We start from the raw sequence: 23,926 nt of genomic DNA, 5'->3' as shown, positions 1-23,926 counted from the left end.
TATATAGAAATTACTTTTTGTCTTATTTATATTCGGATGATTTTAAATATTTAAATTTTTTTTTAAAAATGCATGTAAATTGTTTAAAAATTTTTTGATTTGCTTTGTGATAAATTTTATAACAAAACCAATTTAAAAAAAAAAAAAAAAAAAAAAAAGAATTTGTAATTAACAGCGATTGTTAGACATTTTTATTTTTTATTTTTTTTGAATTAAAGTCAAGTGTAACTACTACTCCATTTTTGATTGTCTTACAGTTCTTGAGATATTCATGTTTCAATTTTGCTAGTTTATGTTGACTAATAGAAATGAGGTATTAGCCTAAAATTCATTACAAAGAAAATTGAAAATTAGAAATGCACATGCCAGATTTCAATATCAAGAGCACTATGTAAGGTTGAATTTAGGTATGTGTATGTAGATATAAATAAAGGGTATTTTGACTGTCAAATAGTGACTAATATAATGATATTCAAATACTTTTTTTTGGCACATTTGCAACTTAAAATGTCAGTATCAACACCACTTATGTTTTTAATTTTTACTTAATTATTATAACCCTATCTCAACCTTTCATCTCCAAAATACAAGCCTTGATAAACAAGGCCACTGTGTGGGGAAATAAAGCACAGTACTACTGGAGTCTAGATAGGCACCAAACTCAGATCTTCATTACAAACAAAACTTCTTAACTTTTTAAACAACATTTTGTTACAAAGCGAGTGCTTTTTAAAAGTTGAGAAAGGATTTGAGGTTAATAGAACTTAGCATTAGACTTTTGCATTGATTTCTTCTAAATAGTAAAAAGGAGATTGTTCTCTAGAGAGTTGTTCTTTAAAAAAATATAATCAAAAGAAAAAAAATCGAATAGAAAAAAAGAGTAGAAATAACAGCTGCACAAGATAGAAAGAACTATGGGAGTGAGGCTTACATTGTGTAGAGTCTTGACTTCAAACCAATGTGAAGGAATAAAAGTTTCCATGCATCCCTTGATCCAAGAGGTTGTAATAGAAGCACAGTTTTAAGTAGAGACATAAAAGACATCAGCCTAAAGGCATTCACAAGAAAAATGAATCCCAATTAGTCTAAAGGTATTATGTATGATAGTCTGAATCAACAAAGTGTGGATTGGATGTAGAAGAACTATAAGATGTTCTATCATAGCAGGATCTGAATCATCTAAAGGATACAACAAGTAAAATATAAGCAGAAATTATGATCAAAAATTAGGCACAAATTATGGGATGAAGGGATAATAATAACTAGGTTTATCTGGAAAATGAGTCAAAAGATTCAAAATTATCTGAGTAAAAGATTGAGAAAGACTTTAGTTCTGATCTTTAATGCCAGTAAGGCCATTACTAAAAGCCGATTTGTTCAGCGTGATATATAAGTCACTAACTACAAAAATATTGGCCGATGGATAGAGAGAAAAAAAGAGGTTGGTCAATTTGATCCAAAACAACATCATAAAGAGTGCAGTCTGAGGAAGAAAGAGAGTGACAAAAAGTTCTCATGATAAGTAGGTGATATGATATGTAAGTATATACCAAAGTCAACATGTGACTATTGGAGTCTTTGCAAATCAAAGGATAGTAGCCATCAATGGATTAAAAGTTACTTGAATAACCACAAGTTTAACACTTTAAACTTAAGATAGTATTTAACACTCTAAACTCTGTGGTTACCTCATTTCCACAATCTTTAATTAAATCTTTTTTCTTGATGTTTTGAAATTATCTTGTGTCATTCCAGTATATAAAAATGACTCAAAACTCTCATGTACTTACTATAGACCAATTTCAATTCTATCTAACATTAGCAAGCTCCTTGAAAAACTAATGTATTCTAGATAATACTCATTTTTGAGTTCCTTCAACTGTTTAAATGATTTTCAGTTTAGATTTTGATAAAAATACTCTACTTGCCACAGTTTAATAAGTATAACCAAAAAAATAAAAAAAAGACTGGATACTGGTCATTTTGTTGGTGGTGTTTTTATTGGCTTCCAAAAAGCGTTCGATACTGTTAATCATAACATTTTAATTTCTAAACTTGAATATTACGGAATCCGAGGAGTTGCTTGTAATTGGTTTCAATCTTATTTTTCAAATAGGAAGCAGTTTGTTAGCATTAATGGTTACAAATCAAATAACAAACACATAGTTTGTGGTGTTCCCCAGGGTTCTATTCTTGGCCTTTATTGTTTTTGATTTATATTAATGATCTAAATAACTCTGTCCGCTTCTCATAAATCCATTTGTTTGCTGATGATACTAATATCTTGCATATTAATAAGTCTCATCATTCCTTGTGTAAGAATATAAACTTAGATCTAAAAGGTTTAAGTTCATTGGCTAAATGCTAACTTAATTTCTCTGAATTTGGAAAAAACTTAACTAATATTTTTTTCATCTCCAAAACAAAAACTTTTATACAACAATCATATAACTAAAATTAAAATTAATAATAGACGTTTATATCCAATGCATATTGATAAATATTTTGCTATTTTTATAGATTCGAACCTCTCATGGAATTTTCATATATTGATGCACTCCGTAAAAAACTTATGGCATGCTTTCAATAATTAGCCATTATGTTGATAAAACAACCCTTAAGATTCTGTAGTTTGCAATTTTTCGGTCTCATCTCAACTACTGTTGCCAGGTTTGGGGACAACCTGGCAACTGTAATATTAATAATTTATTATCAGCTTAGCACGAATACCAAATAATAAATTTTCAACTCCATAATACAGAAACTTCAAACTTTTTCAAAAAACTTATAACTCCTACCTTGTCAGCACTAGTTAGATTTGCTAATCTTCTTTTTGTTTTTGACTCCCTTATTGTTAAATTTATCTTCTCTATTACAACCTTTTTCACTGAAACTTGATTTATACATTCACATTTAACTAGAAACATCAATAATAGAAAACTAAATGTACCTCCCTATAAAACTTTAAGGTATGGTAAGTATTCAATTTCACATCAGTGCATCAGTGAATTGGATCGAAGTCTTGTGTGCATTGTGAATGAGTTTGAAAAATTAAAACTTTAAAAGAATTTATCTTTATTTCTTTATTTAAAACAAAATAAATTTAAACAAATTATAAAAAAAATCTTATTTTAATTTTTTATCATTATTAACTTCTTTAAGGTTTCTTCTTTTTCTTTTTCTTATTACTATTTTTATAGAAACTTTATTATTTTTGTCATTATTATTTATTATTTTCACTACTGCTATTTTTATTATTACTATTATTATTATAATTATTATAAATACTATTATTTTTGCTGTTACTTTTGCTCTATTAATAAATAAAGTTACTAATATTACTTTTTTTTTTTTAATTAACATTATTATTATAATTATTTGGTGTCTCTCCTTTGATCAGGTATGAGTGGCTCCTTCCTTGTCAATCGTTTATTTATATTTATTCTTAATAATTATATTTTGGTTTTACTATTTATAATATTATAGATTTTTTTGCCCATTATAGTATTTGTAGAAAAGAGAAAGAGAAGCAACATTACAACGATGTGATAATGGTTGGAGGTTGGCTGCAAGAGCAGGTCCAACTATGTTTAGAATGCATTTTTGCACCTTATCTAAAAGAGAAATGGTATCATTAGAAGATCCGCCTTTTTATAGAGATTTATAGAGGTAGAGAATAGAATCCAGAGTAAGAAAGTTTTGAGCTTGATAAAGAGATGCAACCTTAGCAGATGCTAGTTTTGCAATGGATTTGATATATGGTTTCCAAGAAAGATCGGAAGTAAGAGTTAATCCTAGAAGATGAAGGGTAGATGGCTCATCGAGTACATTACCATTTATAAATATAGGAAGATCTAATTTATTGCAATAACGATTGGCTGAAAAAAAATAAGTTTTATCTGAATTAAAGTTCATCAGCCACTGTAAGCCCTATGCTGTAGCAGAAGTGAGATCCTTTTCAAGCTCAAATGCCCCCTCCAAGCAATCAGAGAGTGTTGGCTTCTTATCATGACAAAAATAAATAGTAGTATCATCAGTAAACAATGCCACCTTAGATGTGAGAATGTCTGGAAGATGGTTAATGTAACTTAAAAAGAGTATAGGGCTGAGGATTGAACCTTGAGGAACCCCTGAAATTACAGAATAAGAAGTAGAGTGCTGTCCATCGAGGACAACTTTTATACTACAATTGGAAAGGAAGGATTCAATAATCTTAGAGATGTTACCAGATACACCGTAAGAAGAAAGCTTGAGGAGAAGACCAGCATGACAAACTTTAGTAATAAACATGCGTCTGTTTTCTGAAAAATTGTTTTGCTGATAGATATGGAAGTAACGGTTTCGATTGGAAATTGTAGTAGCGCAATATGAGGAAAACCATGGAGAAGAGTAAGGCTTGACCTGGCATTGTCAAGAGGGAATAAAAGATTCCATGCCAGCCTGAATCCATGAGGTTATGTAAGAAGTACTTTTGTTGACAGGAAGATGAAAGATTTCTACCCAAGGGCCATCACGAAGAAAATCATGGTAAGAATCCCAGTCAGCTTTAAGGTAGTTGTAAGAGGTACTATAATAGGGGGATTCAGATGATAAAGAAGAATGAGATAATAGTTTTAAAGAGTTCAAACTGTGATCAGAAGCACTTATGGGTGAATGTGGAGAAACTGAACACTGAATAGGATCAGAAACAAGTCGAGTTTAGAAGGTAAATGATTAGGGTTGTCTGGAAAGCAAGTTGGAAAATTGACTATTTGAGTTAGAAATTGAGAAAAGCAAAAGTTGTGGGCTTTAATGCCTGCTGAGTCACTGATACTAGAGCCAAGCCATTCAGTGTGATGAGCATTATAGTCACCGAAAACAACAATATTGGCTGATGGATAATGAGAGAGGGCTTGGTTAATATGATCAGAAATAACATCAAAAAGAGTGCAGTCTTGAGATGAAGGAGAGCCATATAGAACAAAGAGACTATTTATGAATTAAAGGAAGATAACCATCAACACTAAGATTGCAGGATGAGACAACTGAACTCAAATTAATCTTGCAAAAAGCAAGTAGGTCTGGTGAACTTTGCAAGAGATAAGACTCAACAGAAGAAAAGTTATTTCGAAGACCACAAATATTAGTGAATGATAGGTTTAGAGAACTTGGTGATGGCGATGGTTTCTTTGTGTTTTATAGTTTTGGTACTTTAGTCACTTTTAAATTTGTTAAAGAACTTGACTTATAGCATAGATAGTACTCAGTACACTGTTTAATAGCCCAAGCAATTGCCTCAATACTATTAATAAACCCTAAGCTGTAACAAAAGGCTCCAAATGTGGCCTTTGCAATGCACACCAAAAGTACAAACAGGGACATCATCCATGTGCAACATGGCACTGTTATTATTTTGATATTTTTCAGCTGTTGATGGAATCAGCCTCTCTGAGAGCTACCACAGAGTTCGGGAAACCTGACTACCAGCCGGCCTCAGAACCATAAAACTGAGTTTTAGAGCTGTACCCTCATTAGGAGATAATAGAATAAGTTGCCTAGTCATAAAAACAGAGACACAAGCAAAACCCATGCATCGAGTCAAGACAACCCACCGTTTAACATCCTAAACTGAAAACAATGAATTAAAAATACATCTGCGCTAGCCTTATAGATAAAGAAGGGGTGCAAGGCTGGTCAACAGATAGAATCTGTTTACCCCTTAAGTCTTTATGTAGGAGGCCTTCTTCAAGACAGTAGCCGGATGTGTTTAACATCTGCCTAAGATTAGTATTTTTATAGAGACACCATCTCTAGCCTTTACTCAACCAAGAGCCCCAAGGCGGGGGGTGTTTTAAGGGTTACATGTTACCAGTAGTAGGATAACCGGACCTGACAAAGTTATCCTTACTATTACTGACAAATTTTTATTATTATACTGACATACTTATTACTGACATACTGAAATACTTATTAGTGACATTTTGACATTTTTATTATACTGATATACTGACATATTCTTCTTACTATTACCTGACAAGATATTCTTATTATTATTATTTTTATTATTTTTATTGTTATTATTGATACATTATATGATATGATTGTAAATTTTGAGGGAAAAAAAAAAAAGGATTTCCTAAGCAGCCTTAACAATGCACACTTTGTACTATCAGGGCCACCTTCCGTGCTAACATGGCACTGTGAGTACTCTGATATTTTACAGCTGTTGTAATTCTTACTACCATCTGTTCTAAGAACTATTAAACTGGGTTTTAGAGCTGTAACCTAATCAGGAGGTAACAGAAAGATTGCATTTACAAAAGAAGCACAAGCAACAAACATGAGTATAGTTAATGAGTTGATAATAAATTCATTGTTCATCATCCTAGGCAAGAAATAATCTAACAGGTTTACATTTGCCAGCTTATAAGATGAAGTTTGTGGGGTTTGTGGATGATCAACTGAGATTTTCTGCTCACCCATAAATATTGCTAGTTAACAAAAAAAAAATGTTGTGGTAAAAAATGTAGGAATAGATTTGCCATTAAATAGTGATAATGAAACACGAATGTCTTAAGTACTGTAAGGAGTCAGATTCATGTCTTAAGTACTGTAAGGAGAAACATTCAGGTTTTACTAGTTTTCATAAGCCCTTTACACATATATAAAAATTAGTAAAATTGAAAACATAAAGTGACATGTCTCTTCTTATCTGACATAAAATTATGTGGTAGTCAGTAGGTGGTTGTCAGTATTAAACTCTCAGTTGTTAAGAAGTTGTTATTTCTTAAGTGGTTGTCAGTATTTAAATGGTTGTCAGTGCTTATTTAGTTGTTAATACTTAGGTATCATTTATTCTACAAGAGTGCTGTTTTACTTTATTTAGTTATAGCAGGAATTGGTTACTTTTACTGATTCACAGATTTTTTTTGTTGGATATCAAGTTTATATTATTATTATTGTTATTATTATTATTGTTAATTATTATAATAGTAATATTAGTGAAACAATACAAATAATGATCATATATTATAATCATACATTAACAATCACAAATTATAAAAATAGTAGTGTAATAATAATAATATATTAATAATAATAGTAAACGTAATATATTAATAATAATAATAATAATAATAATAATAATAATAATAATAATAATAATAATAATAATAATAATAATAATAATAATAAAAACGTTAGCAAAGTCCAAAAAGTTTATTACATATTTCCTTAACAATATAATAAAAAAGTTGTGGTAAACCAGGTGTGGAATGTCATATAAACCATGAGACAAATGCAGCTGTTACTATACTGTTATTTCTTATAAATGAGGTATATATAGCTATACACCAAGGCAATCTTGGAATTTATTTTATTCATTAAATCACTTGTGGTCGTTATATGAATTACTGCAATTGTAGTTTTGAATTGTTTTTTTTATAATAGTTTTAAAAGAGGAAGTCTTCCAAAAAATTTGACTCTATTCTTGTTATATTTCCACCTATTCTTGTCCCCCTAATTAATATGTTGATATTTTTCAGAGGGTTTTTATTGTAAAGGTTGATCTCTCATCTCCATGAATTTTTGCAAGAAATAATTTTTTGACACCACAATGAAAATTTAACAATATGATTGGTATGTGGGACCATTTGTAACCACTATGAACCTGCATGACTATTTATTGGTATGTGGGATCAATTGTAGCCACTATGAACCTGCATGACTATTTAGCACCAGTGGAAAAAAAAGTTTTATAAACAATTTTATTGTTTATAAATCAAGAGTTTGTAAAATTTTATATTTTAAATATTAAAACAAATCTTTCACTACTGTTTACATTTTTTTTTTTTTTTTCAAATCTTCACTCTCAACAAGGCTGCAAACAACCACTTCTAGAGTTGGAGGTTACAAAAAGAGAATAGATGAAGTTTATAAAGCAAGATAACAAATAATAGTTGACTTAAAAGATTGCAAATAAATGAATCAGGAAAACAAGATAAAGGAAGCAAATTCCAAAGAACTGATGTTTGAGAGAAAAGACTAGAGGAAAAAGAATTTTTGAATCGCATTTTTGAAGATCCACTCCAGATATGACAACCCTGACAACATTATTCCATACAAGGACAAATTAATGATTTTTAGAAGAGATGCAACCTAGTCTTCTCCTAGTCAGAAGTGTTCTCGTTGTGTTGTTGTTGTGTTCTCGGGAGCTGTTGCCTATACTTTCAAAACTATTTGATACGTACTTATCAGAGTCTTATTTTCCAACCTGTTGGAAAGCAGCACCTGTTATCCCTATTTTCAAAAATTCTGGAGAGCCATCTGACTTGTTTAACTACTGTTCCATTAGTCTTCTTTCTATCATAAGCAAGGTTTTTGAGTTTTTAATTAAAAAACACTTAATCTCTCATCTTAAATCTAATAATTTACTTTCTGATCATCAATATGGATTTTGATTTTCTCATTCTACTGCTGATTTGTTAACAGTAACAACTGGAAAGTTTTATTGTGCATTAGATAGATGTGGAGAGGTTAAGGCTTATGCTCCCGACATTTCTAAAGCTTTGGTAAAGTTTAGCATGCTGGTCTTCTCCACAAGCTCTCTTCTTACGGTGTATCAAGTAAAATCTTAAAGATTATTGAATCCTTCCTTACATATCATAGAAAAAAGTTGTCCTTGATGGAAAGCACTCTTCTTCATTTTCTGTAACTTCAGGGGTTCCTCATAATCCTATCCTTGGCCCTATCCTTTTTTAAATTTACATTAACTATCTCTCAAAACTTCTCACATCTAAGGTAGCATTGTTCGCCGATGATACCACCATTTATTTCTTTATAAGAAGTTAACACTCTCTGATAGCTTGGAGAGGGCATTTGAGCTTGAAAAGGGTTTCACTTCTGCTACAGCATGGGGCTCTCAGTGGCTGGTGAACTTTAACTCAGATAAAACCTAATTTCTTTTCGGCTAATCATTCTAGATTTTCCTATATTTATGAATGCTAATGTACTTAATGAGTGATCTACCCTTCGACTTCTAGAATTAGCTATTGCTAGAGACCATTGTAAAAATCGCCAACCTTGTTTCTATGTTTTTAGTTGACCCCTTTGTGTCAATTTTTTTTTGCCAATCTGAGGCAGTTTGAGGTCAGCAATTTATTGCTTACTTCGTTTTTTCTAATTCCGAGGGTTGAGGCTTCATATGTAAAATGGAATTCAAGGATTCAGACTGGCATGGAATCTTTTATTTCCTCTTGCCAATTCCAAGTCAAGTCTATATTTTCTCCATGGTTTTCCTCTCATTGTGCTGCTGCAATTTTCAATTGTAACTATTACTTTCACATGTCATCAAAACACTACCCCAGAAAAAAGACGTCTGTTTACTATTGCTAGAAACCATTGTAAAAAGGTTTGTTTAATGCCAAAGCCATCTTTTCTCAGGTCAAGTAATCTTGTATTTCATTGCAAAAATTAGTTTGCTAAAACTTCTGGAGAATCTTTAAAAGTCTACAATAAGGGCAAATTTGTTATTCCATCTCTTTTGCATGGTTCAGATTTTGTTACCTAATTTAAAGACAAAGCTGAACTGATTGCTAAAAACTTTTCATCAATCTTATCCCTTGATTCCACTAATCACATCCTACCTGATAAAGTCGACAAACAGGTTGATCCATTGCTTGACATTTATATCACTCCAGCTTCTGTATCTAAAATGATTTCCAGATTAGACTTTTCTATTGTGAACCAGACAATATACCTGTTATAGTCTTGCAGAAGTGTTTTCGGGAGCTATTGTCTATACTTTCGAAACTTTTTAACAAGTGATTATCAGAGTCCAGTTTTCCAGCCTGCTAAAAAGAAGCATCTGTTATCCCTTTTTTCAAAAATTCTGGAGAGCAATCTGACTCGTCTAACTACCACCCCATTAGTCTTCTTCCTATCATAAACAAGGTTTTTGAATCTTTTATTAAAAACACTTTATCTCTTATCTTGAATCTAATAACTTCCTGGTCATCTATATGGATTTTAAACTTCTTGTTCTACTGCTGTTTTGTTAATGGTAATAACTGATAGGTTTTATCATGCAATAGATAGGTGTGAAGAGGTTAAGGCTAAGAGGTTAAGGTTAAGAGGTTAATTGCTCTCAACATTTCTAAAGCCTTTGATAAACTTTAGCATGCTAGTCTTCTCCATAAGCTTTCTTCTTACAGTGTATCAGGTAACATCTTTAAGATTATTGAATCCTTCTTTACCAATTGTAGTATAAAGTTTGTCACTTAATGGACAGTGCTCTTCTTCATTTCCTGTAACTTCAGGGGTTCCTCAAGGTTCTATCTTTGATCCTATACTTTTAAAAAATTTTCATTGGTGATCTCTCAAAAACTCTCACCTCTGAAGTGGCATTGTTAGCTGATAATAGTACCATTTATTCTTGTTTTGATAAGAAGCTAACACTCTCTGATTGCTTGGAGGAGGCATTTGAGCCAGAAAAGGATCTCAATTCTGCCACGGCATGGGGCTCTCAGTGGCTGGTGAACTATAGCTTAGATATGATTCACTCAGAGTCGGCATTGCCGAATGCCCTGAATCCGAGGGCTGAAGCCTATTTATCAGCAAGACAAAGGAATTCTATCCAAATGATACTGATGAAGGAATTCTATCCAAGTGAGAACTGACTAGGATCAGAAACAAAACATAAGTTGAGTAGAGAAGGTAAATGATTCGGATTGTCTGGAAAGTGAGTTGGAAAGTTGACTATTTGTGTTAGAGTATAAGAAAAGGCAAAAGTTGTCAGTTTTTCTTGACATCTGCAGATAGTACTCAGTGAACTACTTAATAATCCAAGCAATTGTCTCATTACTGTTAAGAAACTCTTAGTTGTAACAAAGGGCTCAAAATGTGGCCTCGACAATCCACATCAAGATTTAGATCAGGGACACCATCCATGTGCAACACAGCACTGTTAGTACTTTGATACTTTATAGCTGTTGACATAATCAGCCTCTATGAGAGCCACCTCAGAGTTTAAGAAACCTGACATTCAGCGGCCTCAAAACCATAAAACTGAATTTAAGAGCTGTATCCTTATTTAGAGATAATAGAATGAGTTGCCTAGTCATGAAAACAGAGACAAATGCAAAACACTTGCATTGGGTTAAGAAAATTCAGGATTTGACATTGAAAAAATTGGAAACAATATATTATAAATACATTTACATCAGCCTAATAGATAAAGAAGTGGTGCAAAGCTGGTCAACAGATAGAATCTGTTTACCCCTTAAATCTTTACCTAGGAGGCCGTTCAAAAGACAGTTGCTGGATGCATTTAATGTGTGATGAGTATTTTTATCAAGACACCATCTCAAGTTTTTACTCAACCTAGAGCCCAAGGCAGGGTGTGTGTTAAGTCTGAATTAGCTTTTCCTAGTCTTTGCATAAATAAGCATATTCTACAAAGCAGCAGGACATGAAGCAGGTTGTACGTGGTTACATGTTACGAGTAGCAGAGTGATTTGACCTGATAATAATTTTTATACTTTAAAATGACATTAGAAAGGTTTCCATTATTTTTTTAAGAAAGTTATATTAAACATAATTTAATATTCTTAACTTGAACTATATATATATATATATATATATATATATATATATATATATATATATATATATATATATATATATATATATATATATATATATATATATATATATATATATATATTTATATATATATATATATATATATATATATATATATATATATATTTATATATATATATATATATACATATATATATATATATATTATATATTATTATATATTATTATATATATATATATATATATATATATATATATATATATATATATATATATATATATATATATATATATATATATATATATATATATATATATATATATATGTATATATTTATTATTTTAGTGAAATAAAAAACACTTTTTAGCTTAAAATAGATGTTTCGAACTTACAAAGTTCATTATCAGTTTAAAATGACCAATATAAAATTTTTCAATATATATATATATATATATATATATATATATATATATATATATATATATATATAACTTTAAACTTTTAAAATACATTTTATTATTTAAGTGATTTTGCATGACTTGTAAAAAAAAAAGGAATTATTCATTATTAAATTATATAAATTAAACAAATATCACAAAAATAATTTTAGGGTGGTTTGGTAAGTGTTTGCAATGATGCCAGTTTGCATATTTGGAGTATAAGACAAAATAAACCTGCACTAATACAGTCTTTAAATTTTAAAAAAGAAAGGTAGCTATCTTGTTATTTTTTAATTTATTTTAATAAAGGATTTTTTTAAAAATTGGTCAAAATTTCTCTGAAAAATAATTTTAGAATTACTGCAATACACAATCCATTTGGGTGGAAGTGGTTGTATGTGGGTACTGAACGTGGAAATGTTTACATTGTAAATGTTGAAACCTTTCGTGTGTCTGGTTACGTTATACAATGGAATCATGTTATTGATGTGTTCGTTTTTATTTTATTAGATTTTTCTTAATTTTTTAAATTAAAAAAAAACATTGTTGTTAGCCTATCTTGTTATCTTTATTTATGTTGTTTATCTATATTGTTTATGTTGTTTATTTATTTATGACCTTCTAAACTTCTGAAAAATTTAACTAGGGATTACTGTAAAGCTTAAAGATTAATATAAGAGCCTAAAAAATTTAATCAGGGATTTCTGTAAAGCCTAAAGCTTAGTATTTTTTTTTGAGAGAGCTCATGGTGAGAAGAGTTTAAAGCTTAAAGTTTAAGACTAATATTTGTATTTTAATAAAAAATTTATTATATTCGTTTTTTCAAATAAATTATTAAATTATGTACAAATGATAAGTTGTATAATTTTATTTAAGTTTCTAAACTTTGCTGATATTATTTTTAAATTTTTTTTTCTCTATGTTCTTTAGCTATTGATTAATTTGAAAATTTTTAAATTTTAAAACTTGTAAAATATATTTTTTAGCACCTATAAACACAACCCAGGTCCAGTTGTTAATATTACCAGCAACCCTCAAGATGAAAACAAAGTATGTTTTATTGTAATAAATATCAAAACACAAGTTGTTTAAGATATATAAATATTAGTTTATTCTTTAAGTTGCTTTTGACATTTGAAAGTGGAATTTGTGTTCTTTGGGATGTGCGTTCTAAAAAATATACTCAAACTTATCAGATGGATCAGGTAAGATTTTTTTTTTCCTATTTGGTTATTTAGATACTCAAAATCATAAAGATCTTGTCACAGAGCATTGTGGAAGAGCAATTAACTAGAAAGTTTTATCTCCTTCTTTACTAGTATTTGCTAATATGACTAGAGCTTGCATCAAAACTTAGGTTTCTGAAGCAAGCTCTCTATTCACCGCGGCTGCTTATTTTCATATTATTAAAGTACAACATAAGTTTTATTAGTAGTTTGAAAATATTTACGTTGTTTAAGAAATAAAATATTTTTTATGTTTGATTTTTGTTAGAACCTTTAAGCAGTTCATTAAAATATAGAGTATGTGTTGGAGATTTATATAAAAATATAATATATACAAAAAAATACAAAAGTTTTTCATAGTTTTTTTACCTTCTATTCAATATGGCACGCAGTGGGGCAAGATGAATGGGTGAGAAAATATTATTGAAGTGTTTTTTTTTTACATAAATTTTGATAAAAAAAATCCTAATCATGTTTAAAGTCATCTATAAAAATATGATCTGGTAATTTTATGAAACAATTACTATTGTGTGAACTATTGTGTGAAACAAGTTTTTTTTACTGTAGTTAACTTAGATAAAGTCCTGTCGATTTACCTTGAATTTGCAAGTCTTTAATAAAATCCCACACTAACGTCTTATGAAACTAAAAGCCTACAGAGTCAGTAGACTTCTCTCTTGGATAAAAAAAAAACTTTCTAAGATAATGGACAATGATTAATATATGTTTCCTACTCCTATTGGATGGTATTAAAAAGTGGTATTCTTCAAGGTTCATTTTTTTTGAACACTTTTTACTATATAAATTAATAATATTCCTCATTTAATTGTTACGCCCAGGGTGTAACAACATGTTCGTCCTATGCTATAGGACAACTCGTTTTCACAAAAAAAAATTAAAATTTAGAAAAAAATACTAGTTAATAATCTGGCATGGTTACCAGACAGTTATTACTTACAAAAGAGTCTTTAATAAAACCTGTTTTGAATAAAACCTGTTTTGAACTACAAAGATTTTATTTCTTGTGATTATTTTAAACATAATCTTAAAAAAATATTTAAAGTAGTTTAACACTGTGTTGCACTATATAATTTTATTAAACTGTAATAAAAAAAAAATCCACTTAAATTAAATTAGACATGCAGGCGAATCAAAAAGTTTCATAGTGTGACTTTAAAGTTTTGAAAAATGTTGCAGTCACATTTTGAAGCGTATTTATCCTTCACTTCTAAATGCATTTCATTATTGCATTTCCTTTCTGTTCAGAATGTGAATTTAACAAGTTTTTTTAATGTTATAGTTGTTATTTTAATTATGTTTGAAAAAATCTATTCAAAATGCTAATGTATTTTTTTTTTTTTTAAATGTTATAGTCCTATTTTGAATCATGTTTTCCTTTCAATTCAAAAAGCATTTCAAAATCACATTTTCTTTCAATTCAAAAAACGTATATTTTTAAACTTAAATAAGTTTAAAATTTTGAATCACGTGAAATTTTGAACCATTTTGAATTATTAATGGTTTTTTTTGTCATAGTTATAATAAATTTTTGTTTATACTTTGTCTAACTAATTTTTAATAATGCACTTGGAAATTTTTTCTAAAAAAGATGTTGTACTTTAAAGAAAAACCTTACAACAAGTTTAAACAAGTTGAAGATCAAGTAAGAATAATAAAAGTTTTTTAATAAATAATTTTAAACAATTTATTATTAGTTGTTTTTTAGTAGTCCAGTGTTTAATTTTTTTTTTTTTTTTCCCCATGGTTGAAAAAACTAAAAAAAAATTTAAACACTGGACTACTGATAATCATAGCGGACAATCAGTAATAGCAATAGTAAGACAAACAATATTTCAGTTATCCAAAGAAAAACCAGGAAAAAACCTGAGGTTAACCCACTGAATGCAGAACATTTGCTTATGATACCAAAATAATTTACACTAATATTACTTATACATTATAAAATTATACTGATGTCTGTATGACCATGATGTCTGTATGACATGTCATGCAATTAAATGGGAAATGAATATCAATATAATATAAATTTAAATATAAACAAATGTTTACTTGATGGAAACATGGTGTAAACATTTTTGCATAGAAGCAGGGATGCGGAGTGCCAAAAGGACTCCGGCTTTATATCTCTACTTTTTCCAAGTCTGTAGTGTCCAGAAGCTCTAAACATGTTTGTTGACTTATGATCTGCTATAAGAAAAAAATTCATGAGATTTAATGACTTGAAACTTATTGTTTTTAAGCCCGGAGTCCCGGAGTACTTGCCGCCATTATACCTACGGACTCCGGGTTCAAAAAATGATCGTTCCTCTAACTTAAAAGTCTTATTTTTTTTTCCTATCAGTAGTTCATAAACTTATTTATATTTTTAGAGCTCCTGGATACCAAAAACTAGTATGAAGTAATCTTTTTGTGACTTTCAAATCCGGAGTCCTTTTTGGGACTCCGCATCCCTGCATAGAAGTATGGTGCACCTTGCACCATAATTCCATGCAAAAAAGAATTGCATTCCATGCAAGTTAATATTTTATAAATAATAGGTAGATTTTTTAAAAATTTTATTTAAATTCATTCTGTTTTGAAAATTCTCAGCAATAGTTTATCTATATTTAGTGTATCTTTTATTTTACGATAAATGATGAGTCATAAATGTACTCAGAAGAGCATCTTCTGAGTACATTTTTTGAAGAGCATTTTCTAAGTACATTATTTTAAGAGCATCTTCTAAGTACTTTTTTTGAAGAGCATCTTCTAAGAATTTTTTTAAAGAACATCTTCTAAGTACATTTTTTAAAGAGCATTTTTTAAGTAGATAAAAGTACAGTGAGTAGAGAACAACAATCAACAAGATATCATGCTTTCTAACTAAAAATTTGTATTGCCATTTGGCTTCTTGTCAAAACGTTTTTACATCAGGGGTAAGCAACAAACTTCCACATAAGTTTGTAAAAAAATTTTCAACATAATAGTTAAGGAAATTGTTCTTTTTGTTTGAAAGGCTGGTAGACATTCATGGGAACAAAAGTATTTGGACACAAAACATATTGTTATGGTGTGGTTCATAAACACTTTATTTTATTTATTCATTAAAAATAATTTCTTTTTTCCAATACCTTTATAGATAAATTTTATTATTTGAAAGTTATTTAGAAAGTTATTTAAGCATTATCTTATGAAATTTTTTTTTTCAATCTAATTTTTTTCAATCAAATGTTTTTTGTTTTAATTTTTTTTTTTTTTACTTTTCCTCTCTTCTTTTTTAACACTTTTTTTATTTTATATATTAAATTTTATGTTGTTGTATGTTTTGTGATCTAGAATGTCATCAAATTTGAAAAACAAAAAAAAATTTGCATTAGATATTGCATGCAATAATATATTTTGTGTTGAACACTAAAATGTTGAAAATATGTAAATATTTCTGTTAAAGACTTTAAATTTAACATGTTTGTGATTTGTATGTTGCTATGACATTTATGTTCTGCATAAATTTCTTATTAGGGGAAACCGGGGCTAGTTGACTTGGTTTTTACTCTATGAGCTCTGTACCCCTAACGACACATTTCTCAAAGAGTATGATTTTGGGTAACTTATAAAAGTTGTATTCATTTACAAAAAAAAATCTTAGGGCCTTCCCGGGCCCTCAAAAAAAAAAAAGATTGTGCCAAGTTGCTTATACTTAAGGGATAAGTTGACTCACAATAATAAAAATTAAAGTTTGAGCTCCTATTTATATGTATTCCAGTAATATTTTGACCCCCACCCTTTTTTTTAAAAGGAATCATAGCTGAAATATACTTTTATCAATCTCATCAAACTTTTGAATCAAGTCATTGTAACATTTAAGCAAAAGAGTAAATATAATTAAAAAATATAAAGTGAAAAAAAGTGAAAACAAAACAGTGTTCCAAATTTATGGTTATACAATAAGAGTTAAAATGTATATTGTTTTATATGAATATTTTCAACTAATTGAGTTTCAATTGGCAGCAATTATTGCAAATGAAAAACAAAGAGTTTCCGATTATGCTTTACTCGTGAGCCCAAAGGTGATATTGGGTGCATTTGGGTGCAACCCTAACCCAGACTTCTGGTTTACTTTTAGAAAACTTTTTTGCTTGTTCTCTCTCTTCAATTGCTAACTTTTTCTTTTTAGCTGATTCTTTTTCTTTTTTTAAAACATTCATTTTGGCGAATCTGTAAAAATTTATGTGGTTCTATTTCTTTTATTAACCATGACTTTTTTTCTTGGTTCTGCTTTTTTGAATGGTCTTAAATCTTCAGGCGATTGAACTACAGTTGACTCTGTGGATGCACTGTGTATACCATTATTGCCTGAATATGAAATATCATGATGAGGTTTTGTATCTTTTGAGCAACCAGCTGCTAACATGTCATTCTCTGATATTGTAAAGTCAACATCAGTCACATTACTTATATTTAGCACTGTACTTTCCACAGCACAGTCTTGTTTTGGAGTTGGTCTATCTGTGGTATAGGCTGGCATTAAATTGTGTTCACTAATAATGTTAACATTTAGTGGGAAAATTCCTGTTTTTGCAAAACCAGCCTTGATATTATTAGAGGTACATGCTAATGGAAATGAGTTACCAACAATACCTGGTATACTGTAAATCAACATTATGGAACAATAGTGCATTGTCATTCACGCATCGCAAGCTGTGTTTGTGTATTTTTTAAAAGGCCTAAATGCACTTTGATCTATAGGTTGAAGTTTGTGGCTGCAATGAGGAGGAAATGAACAAACCAATACCTCAATTTCTTTAAAGTAACCTAAGACGTCTACTGGAAAATGAGAGTCATGATTGTCTAATAGCAACAAAACAGGTCGTTCTTTTGTACTTCTGGCATATTTGACAAAATGATAGAAAAAACTTCAAAAATTGAACTTCCATCATTCAACCAGATGGGTTTGCAGCACCTGCACTTTCATTAGGAGCACTATTTAAAAAATGGTTTTTAAACTTCAAACAAGGAAATATAAAAAATGGAGGAATTGAATTTCCCCTGGCAGAAACAGCAACTGTCACAGTTACTGAGTTGCTTCTCTCAGCCGAAGTAACATGCCCAATTTGTTTAAAACCTTTTTTTGCTACAATATGATTTGAAGTTTAAACTGTGGTAATACCAGTTTCATCCATATTCCAAATATATCCACTTTCCAACTTTAAATGTCAGATCAGGTTATTCTGCTATTGGCTAAAGACGGTATCTCGATAAATAAACTCCTCTTGGGCAGATGTTAAATGCACCCGGCTACTGTCTTGTAGAAGGCCTCCTAGGCAAAGACTTAAGGGGTAAACAGATTCTATCTGTTGACCAGCTTCGCACCCCTTCTTCATCTATTAGGCTGGTGCAGATGTATTTTTAATACATTGTTTCCAGTTTAGGATGTTGAATGCTAGAACTTCTTGACTCAATGCATGGGTTTTGCTTGTGTCTCTGTTTTTATGACTAGGCAACTCATTCTATTATCTCTTAATGAGGGTACAGCTCTAAAACTCAGTTTTAAGGTTCTGAGGCCGGCTGGTAGTCAGGTTTCCCGAACTCTGTGGTAGCTCTCAGAGAGGCTGATTCCATCAACAGTTGAAAAATATCAAAGTATTAACAGTGCCATGTTGCGCATGGATGGTGTCCCTGATTGTACTTTTGGTGTGCATTGCGGAGGTCACATTTGGAGCCCTTTGTTACAACTTAGGGTTTATTAGCTATTAAACAGTGTTATGAGTACTACCGATGCTTTGAGTCAAGTTCTTCAATCTAATTTTAAAATAAATAAAGTACCAAAAACACAAAAAACCAACATCACCATCAAGTTCTCTAAACCTATTATTCACTAATATTCGTAGTCTTCGAAGTAACTTTTCTTCTGTTGAGTCTTATTTCTTGCAAAGTTCACCAGATCTACTTGCTCTTTGTGAGACTAATTTGAGTTCAGCTATCTTATCCTGCGATCTTAGTGTTAATGGTTATCATCCTTTAATTCGTAAAGACTCCAATAGTCACATGCTTGGCCTGGGCATTTACATTCATAAGAATTCACCCATTTGACGGGAAACTAGGTTTGAATCCACTGACTATTCTTTCATGTGCTTTCATTTAGCACCACTTCACTCTGTCTCTTTTCTCTTTGTTCTATATCGCTCTCCTTCATCTCAAGACTGCACTCTTTTGGAAGTTATTTCTGATCATATTGACTAAGCCCTCTCTCTTTATCCATCAGCTAATATAGTTGTTGTCGGTGACTTTCATGCTCACTACTCTGAATGGCTTGGCTCTCGTGTCAGTGATTCTGCAGGCATTAAAGCGCACAACTTTTGCCTTTCTCAATCCCTAACTCAAATAGTCAACTTTCCAACTCGCTTTCCTGACAACCCGAATCATTTACCTTCTCTACTCGACTTATGTCTTGTTTCTGATCCTAGTCAGTGCTCAGTTTCTCCACATTGACCCTTAGGTGCTTCTAATCACAGTTTGATCTCTCTCATTTTTTTTCATCACCTGAATCCCCCTATTATTGTACCTCTTACAACTACAGTAAAGCTGACTGGGATTCTTTCTGTGATTTTCTTTGTGATGGTCCTTGGGTAGAAATCTTTCCTCTTCCTATCAACAAATGTGCTTCTAACATAACCTCGTAGATTCAGGCTGGCATGGAATCTTTTGTTCCCTCTTGATGATTCCTGATCAAGCCTCACTCTCCTCCATGGTTTTCCTCACACTGTGTTGCTGCGATTGCTAATCGAAACCGTTACTTCCATATCTATCAGCAAAACAATTCTCCAGAAAACAGATGTCTGTTTATTACTGCTAGAAACCATTGTAAAAAGGTTTTGTCTAACACCAACGCCCGTTATTCTCAGGTCTTAGGCTCTCGTGACTTTTGGAGAATCTTTAATAGTATCAATAATAAGGGCAAATCTTTAATTCTACCTCTCTTGTATGCTTCAGACTTTGTCACCTTACCTAAAGACAAAGCTGAATTATTTGCCAAAAACATTTCATCAATATCATCTCTTGATTCCACTAGTTGCGTTCTACCTGATATTGCCAACGAACAGGTTGATCCATTGCTTGACATTCGTATCACTCCAGCTTCTGTATCTAAAGTGATTTTCTGCCTAGACTCTTCTACAGCTTGTGGCCTGGACAACATACCTGTTATTGTCTTGCAGAAGTGTTGTTCCAGAGTTGTCGTCTATACTCTCAAAACTATTCAACAAGTGCTTATCAGAGTCTTGTTTTCCAGCCTGCTGGAAAGCGGCATCTGTTATCCCTATCTTCAAAATTTCTGGAGAGCGATCTGATTCGTCTAACTACTGTCCCATTAGTCTTCTTCCTATCATAAGCAAGGTTTTTGCATCTTTAATTAACAAACACTTAATCAATTAACCATCAATATGGAATTCGATCTTCAGCTGATTTGGTAACAGTAATAACTGATAGGTTTTATCGTGCATTAGATGAAGAAGGAGAGGTTAAGGCCATCGCTCTTGACATTTCAAAAGCTTTTGATAAAGTTTGGTCTTCTCCATAAGCTTTCTACTTATGGTGTATCTGGCAACATCTTTAAAATTATTGAATCCTTCCTTTCCAATCATATATAAAAGTTGTCCTTGATGGACAGCACTCTTCTTCTAATTCTGTAACTTCATGGGTTCCTCAAGGTTTTTATCCTTAGCCCTATACTCTTTTTAATTTACATTAACGATCTTCCAAATATTCTCACATCTAAGGTGGCATTGTTTGCTGATGATACTACCATTTATTCTTGTCTTGATAAGAAACCAACATTCTCTGATTGCTTGGAGGGGGCATTTGAGCTTGAAAAGGATCTCACTTCTGCTACAACATGGGGCTCACAGTAGCTGGTGAACTTTAATATAGATAAAACTCAGTTTTTTTCAGCCAATTGTTATCGCAATAAGTTAGATCTTCCTATATTTATGAACAGTGGTGTACTCGATGAGTCATCTAATCTTCATCTTCTAGGATTAACTCTTATTTCCGATCTTTCTTGGAAACCATATATCAAATCAGTTGCAAAGTTAGCATCTGCTAAGGTTGCATCTCTTTATCAAGCTCGACACTTTCTTACTGTGGATTCTATTCTCTATCTCTATAAATCTCAAATCTGGCCTTGTATGGAATACTGTTTTCATATCTGGGGTGGATTATCTAATGATACCCTTTCTTTTAGACAAGGTGCAAAAATGCATTGTAAACATAGTTGGACCTGCTCTTGCAGCCAACCTCCTACCATTATCACATCGTTGTAATATTGCTTTTCTTTCTCTTTTCTACAAATAATATAAAGGGCACTGCTCTAAAGAGCTAGCCTCTCTTGTGCCATCTACCATCTATTCATTATTGTGTTACTCGTCATTCGGTTAAGTCTCATCTTTATTCTGTGACTGCTCCTAAGTGCTCCAAAAACACTTATTCGACTAGATTTTTTCCTCGGACATCAGCTCTTTGGAATTCGCTTCCTACATCTTGCTTTCCTGATTCATTTAATTTGCAATCCTTTAAGTTGTCCGTCAATCGTTATCTTGCTCTACAATCTTCATCTTTTCTCTTCCAGTAACTTCCAACTCTAATTAGTGGTTGCTAGTAGCCTTATTAGAAGCAAAGTTGTAAAAAAAAAAAAAAAAAAAAATTGATTAAGAACAGTTTGTAAATTGTTGTAAAAGTTTTGAACATTTGTTTTATTAAAACTGGAAACACGTGTTTGACTTAATGCCTTAATTCGAATCAAGTTTCCATGCACTTCATGCAATTGCTTTTAAAAATCAAAATAAATAAAGAAGTTGTAAAAGTTACAAAAATGTGGAAAAAACACACAAATCACAATATCTTTTATGCACATCCACAAATCCCTCCAATACTACAGTGAAAGATGAAGTGGTCAGCGAGAAAGTTTTCCTGAGGTTATTGGCACTTTCTGATGAAAGGCTTTGCAGATAAATGCAATTCATCAACTTACCCCTGCTGTTAAATAACCTCGGTCTCCCCTAATGTAACATTTATATATGTTTAAAATAATATTAAAACATTTTATTCTATTGTATGGTTCTTTGAAAATTAATTAACAGGCTACACAAACCATAACTTGTGTTTGCTGGAATGGAGATGGTAGGCAATTCATGGCAGGTCATTGGAATGGCGCCACATCAGTTTGGAATTATAAAAACTATAAGAAACCAGAAGAACTTCAAATGCCTCATGGTAGAACTTAATTTTTGTTTTTTTTATATGTGGTAAATATTTAGATAATTATAAATTGTATGTAACAAATTATAATTTTTATAAGTTATAATTATCATAAATTAAAATAATTATATAACTAATTATATTCTTGATTTTTTTTAAAAGAAAATTTTTTTAATTCTCCAAGTTTTTTAGAAAAGTTTTTTATTTCTCCAGGCTCTGGAAAATCTTCTAGTGAAAATGAGAAAAATGTTTGTTGCCCGATTCTTAAAATAGAATGGTACACAGGAAAAGAAGGGTAAAAGTTTTTTTATGCGTCAAAAGAAATATTTTACTATGCCATGGATTCTAAATTGTTGCCATGAATTCTAAATTGTTGCTAACAAAATTTCTAGTAAGTTTTTATGTTTATTTTTGTAGGGATGTTCCTTTGGTAATTTTTTCTGGAGGTATGTCTGCTGGTAACAAAAATAAAGGATTAACGTTGATTCGCGGGCGATCAAAGAATCTTGTTTTGTCTGATTTTATTGTTGATTTTCAATGTCTTTTATCAACGCCCAGAATGGCAGGTTGTTGTTTGTATTTTAATTACGATTTTTCTTTTTTTTTGCTTTTTTATGTTTTTTATTTATTTCCTGCCTTAAATAGAAAAAAGAAATTCTAAGTTTGATTCTCGCTACCAAAACTTGTCCTTAATGGGTTATAAAAAAGTTAAAAATAATGGTTAGCCTCTATGACTGTGATGGCCCTCTTAGACTTACAGAGATAAAATGACTACTTTACTTAGTTGTGAAATCTTAATTACTGGAAAATTCACCAGACCTTCATGCTCTTTGATTTGATTTTTGGATCTCAATAATAATCAATAATAATGGCTCTTATACTCTTACATAAACTCTTATGATAATAATCACATGTTTTGTCATTTACAATTTTATCTTTATTTCTTATCATAATAAATACCAGTGACTTTGGTGGTACTACTTGAGTGATTCAATTTGATAAAATAAATCCAGGATTTTTTAGATTTGCAATTCATTGAAGTTCTTAAGTTAACACTTGGCTCCTACCTCTGCTCTACGAATTAGGTCTAAGGGTTGGAACTTGTTTGGTGATCAACACATTATGTAAGCAGATTGGGATATCAATGATATTGATGATTAAAATCTTGTGTGTCACATTTTGTCATTTTTTGTGCATTTTTCTTTAAATTTTATTTGTTTTCTTTATATCTTTTAGTTTTGTTTTTTAAGTTAAAATTTTTCACCTAAAAATTATAATCAGTATATAGTTTGATAAAATTATAAGTAATGTTGTTTTTGTAGAACCTTCATGTTTTCTTATGTTTTTTTTAAATTCATCTTTGTAAATAAAGAACCATAATTTTTGGTTAATACATTTTTTTGTTGCAATTATAGATTGTTTTGTTT

At 30.6% G+C, this 23,926-nt stretch overlaps 1 protein-coding gene across 1 annotated transcript in view; it reads left to right on the top strand.

The window, feature by feature from the left end:
• LOC100201218 (syntaxin-binding protein 5) overlaps positions 1-23,926 on the top strand; it is a 91,312-nt gene that overhangs the window by 11,219 nt on the left and 56,167 nt on the right. The window contains exons 3-10 of the mRNA XM_065792017.1: positions 7,233-7,314; positions 12,192-12,292; positions 12,377-12,511; positions 13,008-13,071; positions 13,143-13,226; positions 22,382-22,514; positions 22,713-22,794; positions 22,917-23,065. Of these exons, the coding sequence (XP_065648089.1) occupies positions 7,233-7,314; positions 12,192-12,292; positions 12,377-12,511; positions 13,008-13,071; positions 13,143-13,226; positions 22,382-22,514; positions 22,713-22,794; positions 22,917-23,065 (830 nt within the window). The remainder of the gene's footprint in view (positions 1-7,232; positions 7,315-12,191; positions 12,293-12,376; positions 12,512-13,007; positions 13,072-13,142; positions 13,227-22,381; positions 22,515-22,712; positions 22,795-22,916; positions 23,066-23,926) is intronic.

The sequence above is a fragment of the Hydra vulgaris genome, chromosome 03, assembly GCF_038396675.1.
Source record: "Hydra vulgaris chromosome 03, alternate assembly HydraT2T_AEP".
Lineage (NCBI taxonomy): Eukaryota > Metazoa > Cnidaria > Hydrozoa > Anthoathecata > Hydridae > Hydra > Hydra vulgaris.
Note: the sequence above shows the minus strand (reverse complement) of the source record. Positions and strands in the feature narration are given on the sequence as shown.